This window comes from Perca fluviatilis, chromosome 20, assembly GCF_010015445.1.
Source record: "Perca fluviatilis chromosome 20, GENO_Pfluv_1.0, whole genome shotgun sequence".
Taxonomy (NCBI): Eukaryota; Metazoa; Chordata; class Actinopteri; order Perciformes; family Percidae; genus Perca; species Perca fluviatilis.
Window position 1 is genome coordinate 22,826,415 of NC_053131.1, and position 12,172 is coordinate 22,838,586.

General features: G+C 45.0%; 2 protein-coding genes and 1 long non-coding RNA gene across 7 annotated transcripts in view; 2 read left to right on the top strand and 1 right to left on the bottom strand.

The window, feature by feature from the left end:
- The window catches only part of si:dkey-157l19.2 (uncharacterized protein KIAA1522), a 44,112-nt gene that overhangs the window by 27,398 nt on the left and 4,542 nt on the right, over nt 1-12,172 (top strand). For 4 of the 5 annotated variants that reach the window (XM_039785316.1, XM_039785319.1, XM_039785317.1 and 1 more), the window contains one exon: nt 21-2,944. In XM_039785316.1, coding sequence (XP_039641250.1) covers nt 21-2,944 — 2,924 coding nt within the window. Of the gene's footprint in view, nt 1-20; nt 2,999-12,172 lie in introns of all 5 variants that reach the window. The other variant, XM_039785320.1, reaches the window with a different exon arrangement.
- On the top strand, nt 3,818-5,176 carry LOC120548825. Its single transcript, XR_005637284.1, has 2 exons — nt 3,818-3,957; nt 4,895-5,176. It is a non-coding gene; the product is annotated as an uncharacterized LOC120548825 (long non-coding RNA).
- LOC120548820 (zona pellucida sperm-binding protein 3-like) lies at nt 6,388-9,086 on the bottom strand. Its single transcript, XM_039785322.1, has 8 exons — nt 8,429-9,086; nt 8,254-8,354; nt 8,073-8,179; nt 7,798-7,975; nt 7,598-7,712; nt 7,449-7,528; nt 7,251-7,339; nt 6,388-7,029 (listed from the first exon to the last, which is right to left on the bottom strand). Exons 1-8 carry the CDS (start codon nt 8,915-8,917, stop codon nt 6,482-6,484), a joined length of 1,707 nt encoding a protein of 568 aa, XP_039641256.1. The 5' UTR covers nt 8,918-9,086; the 3' UTR covers nt 6,388-6,481.

The window sequence follows — 12,172 nt, forward strand, 5'->3', positions numbered from 1 at the left end:
GTGAACTGGTCTTCTCTCAGGTCTGGACAGAGTTGGTTGGTCCCTGACTCAGAGGTTAGATGAGGACCAGCTTTATAATGGTGAAACTGACGACAGCACAACCACTGATGGGCCACAGCAGGCAGCACAGTCACAAAAGGGAGCCAGCGCCAGCCTTCAGCACATGAATGTCATCCATCCCCTCAACGAAGGCCGACTCGAGCAGCTCGGTGCCACCCATGCTGGTCATAGGGATGACCTGGCCCTGCTGCACCGCCTGGGCCCTGCCTTGTCAGGTGGGCAGAGGCCTCGGTCCCTGGCCGTTCCATGGATGACCACTGCCAACAGCCTTCAGCAGGAGCCACCAGGCCCTGTCATGTCCATGTCACCCCAGGCCCCCTACATGTCCAAAATCATTCCCAATGCTGTGTTGCCACCCTCAATCGATGTGGTGGAAATCAGCCGTGGACGAAGTCGCAACAGTGTCCGCACCGTCAGCAAAAGCAGCCTGCTGCTGTCCAGCCCAGCCCCCTCCCGTGCTTCCTCTAGAGCCTCTTCCTCCAGAACCACTTCCTCCAGAGCCTCCAACATCACCTCCGCCTCCCGCTACAACCCTTCCAATATGTCTGACAGCTCTTGTTGGAGCAACTCTGAGTCGTCAGAGACCTTGGTATCTGACTCCTCTACCATCTCAATCAACAGCTCCCCCAGACAGATGAGGTCACAGGACGGAGATGCCTCTGCTAAAGAGGACAAAATCAGTGTTTACTCCTCAATCAGCAAGGCTTCAAAATGCACCTCCAATGGCCAGCTCATTATTAAGCGAGACGAGGTTAAGAAAGAGGGGTCGTTTGCGCGTAGCCTCTCTGTCATGAAGCCCAAGAGGGCTCCTCCTCCTCCAAGCCGCTCCTATTCCCTTCACAGTAAGATGAAGCGACGGTCACGTGATCTGGCAGAGGTTAGGATCAACTCAAGGGAATCTCCTCTCCATAACGCCTATGCCTCTAATGAGGAAAATGAGAAAAACAAATTGTTTCCTGTGCCCTCCATAACCATAGACAACCCTGGATACAATGCTGACACCAGTTCTCTGGACGACTCCACAGGTTCTGTGTCATTCAGTCCCATCAGATTGCAGCTGCAGGCACTAAAGGCAGAGGCTGATGCTGCAAAGGTTGAGGAAACGGTTTCCAAAGATGCTTTACAAGAGATGCAGAAACCACTTCAGGAGAATGAGCCAAGCAAAATAATATCCCCGTCCAGTGGCTACTCCAGCCAAGATGGCAGATCCCCACAGCTTTCTAAACAGCCCCAGTACACCTCTCCAAGGCATAAGATCATCTTAGCAAAGCTTCAAAGGTTATTTCCTGGGTCCACTCCTGCTGCTTCAACTTCATCCCCTCTCCCGCAGCCAGATGGTCTCAAACCTGACACCACAGTCGATGCTGTCAGTGTCAGCCCTTCTGTAAGGGCCTTAAGAGAACTCTTCAACATCCCTCCACCACCTAAAGTCCATGCACCTCCACCCCCTCCTCCAGAGGTATGGGCTCATAGCAAGCGTTCCGTTGAGCTGCTGCTAGGACCCCCGGCACCTGATAACCTTTACGCCATCATAAAGAAAAATCCAAAGGACAGGAGACAACCGAGGCAGTCTCCTTCTGCATCTACAGAGGGCTCTGTGAAAAGCTTGGTGGTGGAAAGGAAACACCAGAATCCGTCTGTAACAGTGGAGTCCGTTAATGGATCCCTACATGTGCTGGAGACAAAGAAAGTTCAAGAAAGTGAGATTTTGAGTGCAGAGATTCACAAAGAGAACAATGACAGACTGGCTGAGCCGAATGTTGATTTGAAAGGAAATAGCAAAGTGACAGAAAAAGTTGAAAAAGTAAGAGTAAGTGACTTAATAAATGGGATGTTAGTGAAGGCTGTAGAGAAACGCGAAGGAAGGCTGGCAGCAGTGAGAGAAGAAGAAGAAGCCATAAAGACATCCCCACAAACTACAGAGGTAAAGACTGACATGGATATGTTACCTGCCATTTCATTAGTGCGCATTCCTCCATCTCCCTCTCCTCCTCCGGTGCACCATCCTCCCCAACCTCCCACCAAACACGCCACAAAGATTGCTTCTGTCACATCAGTTGTTGTGTCCCCCGAGTCGTCTTGGCCCCCACCACCTCCACTAATGGCACAAGCGGATCCGGGGCCGGATCAGCTTGATTTCCCTCTCCCACCTCCCCCAATGTTTGGTGAGGTGGGGATAGTTCTACCTGTTCAGGTGCCACCAGAGAGATCCATTCCTGGTGGTGTCTCCTCTTGTACAACCACGTCTGTTACATCAGTGGTGAAAACAGAATGTGTTAGGGTGGCCACAGAGGCTGATCCAGAGAAGCCCAGTACATCCCAGGAGATCGTACCTCCACCGCTGAGTATCCCACCTCCCCCATCATATACGGCTCCCCCTCCACCAGTTAAAGCAGTCTCCCCTCCTATGACTAAAAAGGTCTCTCCTCCACCGCCACCTAAAGAGGTTTCTCCTGTGAGGCCCAAAGAGTCCTCTCTTCCTCTGGTTCAAGAGAGCCCCCCTCCAAATGGTAATTACGTCTCCGTCACACTGGTTACGGAGGTACCTCCTGCACCAGTTAAAGAGGTCTCCCCTCCACTGGTTATCAAGGTCTCCCCTCTGCCTCCTAAAGAGGTCTGCACTCTGTCCACTGAGGAGATTTCTCCTCTATCTCCTCAAGAGAGTGCCTGTCAATCTTCTGAAGAGGCGACACCCGTTATCAAGCTCACTCCACCACAAAGTATTCCACCGCCACCACCACCCCTACCGTCACAACCCAAGTCATCAGAGCAGGAGATTGATCTTCCACAAGAGAGTATCCCATCCAAATCTGAATCTAACCTAGTTTCATCCAACAGTATTCTCACTCCCCCTCAGAGTATTCCCCCTCCGCCTCCCATACAGTTTCTCAACCAACCTCAGGTTGTACTCCCAAACACTGATGGCCCAGCAACCCAGGAGCCTTCCCCTTCACCACCATCTGAAGTCTCTATCCCACTAGCTTTTGAAAACTCTCCTTCACCAGAAAAGGCTCAAGAACCGGCTCCTTCTCCACCTGTAAACATTCCTTTACCTCCACCTTTACCTGGGCAGGGTCTTGTCAATATTAAGGACCAGCACAGTCCTGCAAGCACAGAAAACCAAACCGCGGAGCTGACCTCTGCCCCTGTTGTACAGGAGGGACCCACTCCTATTGCTCACCCCTTTCCTTTCTGCAGAAGGTCAAGCTGCGGCCAGTCAACAGCAGCCCGCGACTCCTAAAGCTCGAGCTGCCAGAGGCTGAGGTCACCATGAGGATGCAGGAGCCCAGCAATCTTGGCCAAACCTCATCTGCCAGTGGTGAAGCTCCTCAGAAGCCCATCAGAAGGTCTCTGATCATCGTCTCTAACACACCCATCAATGCACCACCCAACTCTCCACCACCCACCTCTCCAACTGCCATAGTTACTGCACAACCAGCTTTGCCCAAGTCCCAGTCTCTATTGGTTCTACCTGTATCTTCATCCACAGTCGCCTCCCCTACAAAAAAGGCTCCTCCTGCCATGACCTCCTCTCCTTCCATGAACCTACAGGAGGCCATCCGCCTGAGAACAGCAGCCAGATCAAACGCCGGCCCTGGATCTCGCCTCAGCTTGAACTCACCGACCTCACCAATAGACCTCCGCAAGTCCCCCTCCAGCACAGCAAGCTTTATCTTCTCCAAGAGCAACAAGAAGGTGGTGATTGAGACTAAGTCGCCACTGGAGACCATGGCAAACCGTAACAGAAGGAGGTGAGTGAAGCGGAGTCGGTGAAGCAGGGAGTCAAGGTGCCACCACCTGTTGCAAGGAAACCCAAAGCGAAGGGCAAAGAGAATGAGACCAGTGAAGAGACAGAGCAAACTGCAGGACAGGAAGCACTGCAAGAGAGTATCGAGGGTAAGAGAGATTGATCATTATAAATAAAAACGCATAAGGAAACGATGAACAAGACTAAGAGTCTATACAGCAACGCTTAGCAGCTCTGTGAGGCTGAACTTCGGCACAGCAAATCCTTTGAGCTAAGCACTAATGTCAGCATGCTACAATGCTCAAAATGACAGTGCCAACGTGTTGGCATTCACGTCATATCATTTAACTGAACCATAATTATGAGCAACCAAGTGAGAAAAACAGTTCACGTCAACTCCCAAATTGTAATCTAAATCAGAGATAATCTAAATAAATGACGATATTAATACTTATGGAATCAGCTAATTTAGAAAAACTTGCACAGTTTGTACTGGGTTTCAACACTACAAAAATAGCTAATTGGGGCTATTTCAATGAAGTGACAACAAGGTTAACAGTGGTGTTATCTATTGTGGGTTTATGTAGTGGGATTAACGCGTGGTTTTCAATTCAGCAGTCAAGAACAGACTACAGAAAATCCTCTCCGAGGTCAGGCCTACCTACCAGCATTTCTCCAATGTCTCCACTGAGTTCCCAAAGGCCTTACCCTCCTCTGACCCCTCGACCCTGATATTGCATGAATGCAGCTTTAGCATGTTTAATGTTCAGCATCTTAGCTTGGTAGCATGCCAATGTTATGGAAAATAAATTTGCACTAAATAAAAAGTACCTTATAAACCAAAGTACAAGACAAATTAAAGGGAGATTACAATTCATTCTGAAGGAAACATTAATGCAAAATGCCATGACAATCCATCCAATAGTTGTTGAGATATTTCAGTTTGCAACAAAGTGTTGGACCAACTAATCTAGATTGCCATCCCTAGAGCCATGCGGCTAGCATGGCTAAAAATCTGTTTTCATTTTATTGTACAACTCTTCTGCACTCCTTTAAACTAATGCTGCCTATATTCTCCAACCTCAGATGCTGCAGAGATAACAAATGGGACAGCAGGTACTGTTGAAGGAGGTATGACATGATTGTAAAGACTGAAGGAGACCTGGGAAGGACTTACCAATAACACTGAATTTGCTGCAAGTTGGTCTTTGTGTTTGAAAGAAAAACTGGATTTGGATAGATGAGATGCTTATTTCAAAGATTTTAAAGAAAATCCTTTGACTTTGATGTTAATGGTGTGGGTCTTAATTTTCTCACGTACTAATTTTGCATTTTACTAAGAGTGAATAAAGCATATTTTCTTTTGCAGAGGGACTTCTGAGCTTTACCTTTGCAAGAGAGGGAATATACCACCCTCTAGTGTCAAACATTGATTGTACCACTTATGTCCTGCTGAATCAGAGCTTTAGTCAGTACTCATAACAATGGGACTTTGGGGGCGCTCATCTGTAAATATAGCAAGATTTTGTACATTTTAACATCAGTAATGATGGATCTATGCTCTGTTCTGTATTTTCTCTAAAAGTTTCCACACAAATTGTTAAAAAATATGAATTAAGTTATTTTTCCTGTTTTCATGTTCAGAGGGTCTCTACATACAGAATGTCTTCTTTGTAATGTTGTTGCACCATCAAATTTCTTAATAAATCAAGTTTGTCTGTATAGCTAGTTTCCAAATTTGTTCTAAAAAAATCTCCACGTTTTTTTTAATTCAAAGCTCTGTGCATAACGATTAATGTCAAAGCAACAGTGAGCAGACACCGTAAAGCAATACTAGTCATTTTCTGCTGCTTTTAGTTACTGATAATGGAGGAATTGCCTTTCCTCAGTTATTGCTCAAACAGTGGGATCTTTGTGTTGAACTATAATAGATTTCAAACTGGTATCATACACTGTAATAAATCATTTATAATGGAAAATAAAGATGTATGACAGATCAAATTGTCACATTGATTGAGGAGCATACTTTTTCTAATTGTCCTGTTAGTCTGATGTTCAGTTACTGTCCAGCCTCCTAAGTAGGATTTGTCAAGAACCGGTTCCAACTTGGAAAAATTTCCAAATCGATTCCAATGGGAGTTTTTCATTGGAATCATCTGGAAAATTGAGTTTGGAATCCAATCACTTCCAAAATTGAACACGTACAAGTTTTGGTTTCCGTAGCAGACACTGTCCCTCTAGGTGCTTGTGTTGCAGCCATGGTGCACAAAATGAAATGTCTTATCTGTGAAATAAGCATGTCACCAGTTTCAACTCTTCTCCCCCCCAAATAATCAAGAATCTGAATTGAAATCAGAATTGTTACAATCAAAAACATGCCGAACCCTTTCTTGAAACTCAATGCTGTACATTACTGATGTGATATTTCTTATGTTTGACATTTTTAATACATTGCTTAATGGATATGTCAACTACTGGCATTCATAATGTTGAAGATCAATAAAAATCTTCAAATCTAGTTACAATTAAAAAAGTTTAAAACAAAATTGACCATTTTAAGTCATGACAAAAGACTCAACTGCATGTTCATGTTTTTATTGAAATAAGTCATAAGTTCTGTTACGGAGCGTTCCAGTCTTTGAGCTGAGTACCGAACCATTCATTAAACTAAAGCTACCTCCATGTGAAATACCAGGTCCTCTCACTATCGTCTCTGAAATCTGCCAGACCGTCAGTCTTCCACTCCACCTCAGAGGAGGTCATCCCATCATCCTCTTCACCTCCATCTGTAGGCTTCCAGTTTTCTTCCCTGCCTTCAGAAACCAGCGGCTCTACCTCTCTACTCCCTCTCCAGCGATTCAACACTTTGCCTTCCTTCTGATTCAAAGGGATCTCATCTTCTCCTCCAAATCCCTCCATCTCCCCCTCCACTACATACCCTGACCCATCCTCTTGGAACTGATTTGAATCCTTCACTTCACAGTCTTCCTCCCCTAAGATCCTCCTAAGGCCCAACTCCTCTAAATCCGGTTCTGTCGTCACTCCAGAGACAACCCCACTTTCCTCTTCAAGCTGCTCCTCATCCTCATCTTGCACTTCGTCATACTTTACTACGTCGGCGCTTTTCCACGGGGTCTCGCCTTTGTTCATGCTGACAGGAAGGAAAGCATCTTTTGCATACAGCTGATCAGAGACCAACAATGACGCACTGCTGGCAGAGCCTTGAAAAAAGTAGAGATGTAGCCATTTTTAATAGTCACAAGAAAATCTATAGTTGCTTTGATAGTTTTATAGTTGAGCACAAAAGAATTGTCAGCTAGAGATATGACACTTGCAGTGCAAGTTAAACCACCACAACAATCCAATATATCCGAGAGGGATGGTGCATACATCTCCTTGAAATCTAATAAAAGGCTTAAAGAAAAAGATAAAAGCCACATACCTTCCATCATGGCCCTCTGGGGTTTAGAGGTCACACATTGTGAATCACAGCATTCACATATGGAGTCATCACCAGAGAGGGCCTTCCACCTATCATGGCAAATACACAAAAATGCGCTTAATCCACAGGGAAACCTCCGAAAGAAAAAGCCACCTATAAACCTGGAATGGTAATTTAGTTCATGGTGTCAACACTCACCCGTTCCCTATGTAGGTGCATGATTTGTATGCAGGACCCGCATCCTCAGGTGTGACAAACAAACTGCAGTGAATACTGATCTACAAATGGAAACTGGGTTAAGCTACAGTTAAAATCCGTGAATCCTGAGAATTTGACCCCATGCTCACCTCCGGATAAGGGTCAGAAGTAAACTGGAAAGCCTTTAGGGAGAATCTTAGGGAATTGTCTGTCCGAGAGATGAACTGAGAGGCCCCTGGGTTGCTCTTGCTGTCCAGCAAACAGCTGCGGATGACAACATGACAAAATGTTAAATTGCAAATCAGGACACCAAGGGTGAGATTAAAATATTACTGTGCATAATACTCACCCAAAATTGTCAATGATGGTGTATTTGAGTATATAGGCTTTAGAGCCACTGGATGGTGTAGCATGGCAGGTATTGATGTACAGCTTTCCACCATTTGAGAGATTAGGAGCAGAGACCTCGAAATTAATAGTCTCTCCCAGCTGGTACACCGGAGACTCGGCAGGTGTGCTCCATGAATCTAAGCATCAAATAGACCAGTTTATAAAACAGACAAAAACATTGCACTGGAAAGAAGCAGCTCTTAGTCACTACAATCCACAGTTGTTGAAACATACCATCCATCAACGCTATCTGGAAGTCAGTTGGACTTCCTTTCAGCATTTTACGCACAACGGCAGTTTCCCAGGTGGGCCGCACAATCCGACGATGCACATGGTTGCTCCTGGACAGGTTTTGGAGATTGTTAAAAACACACATACGCGCACGCACGCACGCACACACACACGCACAACTAACCTTTGATAACGGCATTCAATGTCGACAGTCATCCTTGGAAAACGCTCTCGCGAAGGCTCATAATGGAGCTCGTATTTGTAGAGCAGATACCCGTGGGACGACTGTCACAGAGAGGATCAGATATTATGATTTTAACATTAGGATTAAGAGTCTGAAAACGAATGACAAATCTTACCTCACGCACGGCATCACACGCTGTCAGGGGATACGTGAAAAGCAGGTCACTGTATGGTCTGAGAACCCCGTTGCTTTTGCAGGAGCTGCCTAATTTCAGCTCCTCTGTCTCTGCGCCCAGACCGTAGAAAGCTGGTTTGACCCGCACGACAACGTCAGACGCGGAGCAGGTTACAGAAACGTCTGGGAGGTAAGCGGAGTCCGACAGGATCTCTGCCTTGGGCTCCCCTGGACGCATGGGTCGAGGGGTCAGAGGAGGGTAAGGCCTTTGGGAACTCAGTGGAGACATTGGAGAAATGCTGGTAGGTAGGCCTGACCTCGGAGAGGATTTTCTGTAGTCTGTTCTTGACTGCTGAATTGATTGGGAGTTTGGAGTACCCGGTTTGGAAACTTTTTTTCTTCTGGTAAATGCAGATTCATGAGTGCCTATTGCACAGCTGAGGCAAAGTGATAAAACACTGCACAAAATATAGAGACGCCACATTTTCATCGCAAAAGACTGCTGTCCTTCTACCTTTCCCTTTCAATCTGCACGTGAAACCAGCACTCGGGCACAGCTGGAGCTAATTAGTGGCGACTCGGACGAATTGGCAGCCGGTTGGTGAACAGGCGAAGTTAAGCTTGGTTCAGTCTTCCAATGGAAGCAGTGGCAGGTTTCTTTGGTTGCACGTTATTAAATAGTCTTCTTCTTCTTCTTTAGTTAATTGGCGGGGTACAAACTAACGTCTAAAGGTGCATGCCGCCACCTACATAGGGGAGAGCCGTTGAAACACTTTTTAATTAAACGTAATTTACAAAGCGATCGTATCGCACTGAAAGCTAATATTTTGTCACTAGCAACCTACACCTGTCATCTGTCAAATACAGTTGCATTTTCAGCTTTGAATAAAACTGTTGAGGAATTATTACAGCAAAAGTGGTGCGTAATGTTCCATTCGTCGCTTCTGGTCAGGACGATTTAAACAGCGTGGGGGGACGAATTAAACATATAGTTTAAGCCATATCAACTTCCCACAACTTCAATATTTTACTACATATCATGAATGGTAATCCCAAAAGGTGTTATTTTAGCTAGATTGTTGCTGGGCTATACGTCTTCGTGAATGTCTGTTAACAACTAATTACCGTCATCGCGGTTATTGAAATACCATGCACTGTGGATGATTCTGCCATTTTTATAGCTAGAACAGTAAGTTTTCCCATTTTTATCATGTTTCTATTGTGGAAAATGCCGTTTCACTATGTTTTTACGTGGGTTAGGCCACTGCACATCCAAATAAGTGCTCTTACGACCCACAGCCCGTCAGTCTCCATAGGATAACATGGGAAAACTCGACCCCCTACCTGGTGGGCCCAAATCTATTTTCATCTTTCTAAAACTGCTTTTCTATGTATCACCTCCATAAATTATTGTATAAACACAGATATTAGTGCATTTACTTAAAGTACATGGAGTTACAGCCTGGTCGGGACGGTTAAAACAGCTGTCCCGACATAGCCATTATAGCCTGTTTTGCATTCAAACAAGTATGCAATATGGAAGTCTGTGATTGTGGAGAACACTAAATGGTCTACGGAATAAGCATGTAGTCGAACCTTTAAATGAAAAACTCTCTAGGGCGCCCTGACAGCTGGCCACAGGTTCGACTCCGACCTGCGGCCCCCTTTGCTGCATGTCATTCTCCCTCTCTCTCTCCTTTCATGTCTTCAGCTGTCCTATCGAAATAAAGGCTGAAAATGCGCAAAAAAAATATCTTTATAAAAAGTGAAAAACACTCATTAATAATCGAATAAATGTAACCGCTAATTAAGGCAAGGCTACCACATGAGGGAGGAGGATGTCTTCCCTGTAACGTTCTGCAACTTTTGATTTTGACCATCCTTTCTTCAGGGACCCATTTTTCCATTTCTGTTAGTCACATGTCTGTGAAACGTTGTTCAGTTTAGTTCTTAGTAGTTGAATTTTGTTATGTTCATACAAAGTTTTACGCATGTTAACTTGGCTGAAAATAAAAGCAGTCTCGGTTTTGAGGCCTCGATCGCCCTACAATTTACGATATGGCGAGACGTAATCCGGCTAAGAAGCAGCACTTTTTAGAGGTGGAGATTGAAACCCTGATATCTCAGGTTAATTTGCACTAATGTGTGTACTATTTGGCAGCCTGAAAATGTGTAAGGCTGTAGAAAGAATGCAGAATGGAAAGAGATCATTGATGCGATCAACAGTGTTGCCCTAGTAAATCGGACTCCCGCTGAAGTTTATTTAATTTATACATCCTTGACACATGTATGCTATAGTCCTAATAGTAGATATACAGGCTTATATTGCAATATCTTAGGCCTACATAGTGTACCTATATTTAAATAAACACACATTAGCGGAGTTTATGCAGTGTCTTTTATTTTACTCATGTTTTTTCATGAGTCAGAGCCAGGCAACAGCTGTGAGGGAGAGCACCCTGTGCTGGACCACCACCTCGACCCTGTCTCCTGACAGTAGAGGGGCTGGAAAAACAAGCCGAAATATGTCGGTCAATGGCAGAAATAAATCATTCACTTGTGGTCATTGACACTTTAAAGGTGCACTGCCACACGTATTTCATGACTTTGTGGTAATGTCTGAACTGACTCTGTAACATGTTTTGAGGAAGAAATGCCTTGGTTACCTTGTTTTAAGCCATTCTAGTGTGGTATAGAAAGCCTGCAGGAAGACTCAGCTCGATTTCTGCCAGTTCTCATTAATATTCAACAAGCTAAGCTGTTTGAATCTGATTGGCTAACAGCTAGCCAATGAGAGCCTGGCTGTCAGAATCCTTTACCCAGCCCAACTGGGCGAGCTAATGAATAGTAATGAGCTCAGGCAATATGATGTCAGACTGACCAGCTTTTGTAATTGGCCTGATTTCTCGCTTATTTCTTTTCAGTGGCTAGAGATGAGGAAGGAGGTAGCAGTTCATTTTCACATTCACAACATAACACAAACACATATGGACCTAACATATTTCGAAAAATGCAAGTAAAAACGTTTTTGTATGGCAGGGCACCTTTAAAAGAGAAACGAAAACCTGAAGAAGCCAGATCTGCCATTGCTGATAAGTGATCAACTGATGACTTCTTCTCCTGTTAAACTGATTACTGACTCGAAAACAGCAAAGCAGTCTACGCTCCCGTTCAAATTGATAAATGCCGAGCTAGGCGTAGGAATCGGCATACGCCTGTCCTACGCCTGTCCTACGCCTATTTGAGGTCGTACGCACGTTTCGTAAATGAGGGCCAGTGTGTGTTATCTCAGTGAGGATTGTTCATAGTGTTTGGCTGCACTGAGCCTGTTTTGAGACGTGTGTTTAGAGTTTTGTTGCTTGGAATGACTTTTGCAGGAGATGTGAACTGTTTAGTTCAGGTGACTGTTGGTAGTGCAGACTGTAGTTTGAGTTTTGCACATGTGGCTTCAGTTGTGTCCATTGACATATATAAAATGGACCAACAGAGCCCGTTGCTCTGGACGGAGACCAGTGAAGGCTATTAGAAGCACTTTTCCGGTGATCACTTGCTTTACTGCGCAGCCTCCAACTGACAGAGACAACGTAAATGTGACCTGAGCAACGTGTCTGAAAGTTGTAAGTCTCCTGGTAGCTGTGCCAAGAGAAATCTCAATCATTCCCAATCTTAGAGACGGAGAGTGTAGGTATATGTAAGGAGATAACATGGGCACAGGCTAATTATTGATCACTAACATGCTAGTTAA

Excerpts from the sequence above, each read along its gene's own strand:
- LOC120548820 (XM_039785322.1), bottom strand. The coding sequence starts at position 8,917 with ATGAAAATGTGGCGTCTCTATATTTTGTGCAGTGTTTTATCACTTTGC. Across the intron at positions 8,355-8,428 it reads CGTGTGATGCCGTGCGTGAG|TCGTCCCACGGGTATCTGCT; the intron begins GTAAGATTTGTC and ends TCTCTGTGACAG. Across the intron at positions 7,340-7,448 it reads TGCACCTACATAGGGAACGG|GTGGAAGGCCCTCTCTGGTG; the intron begins GTGAGTGTTGAC and ends TTGCCATGATAG.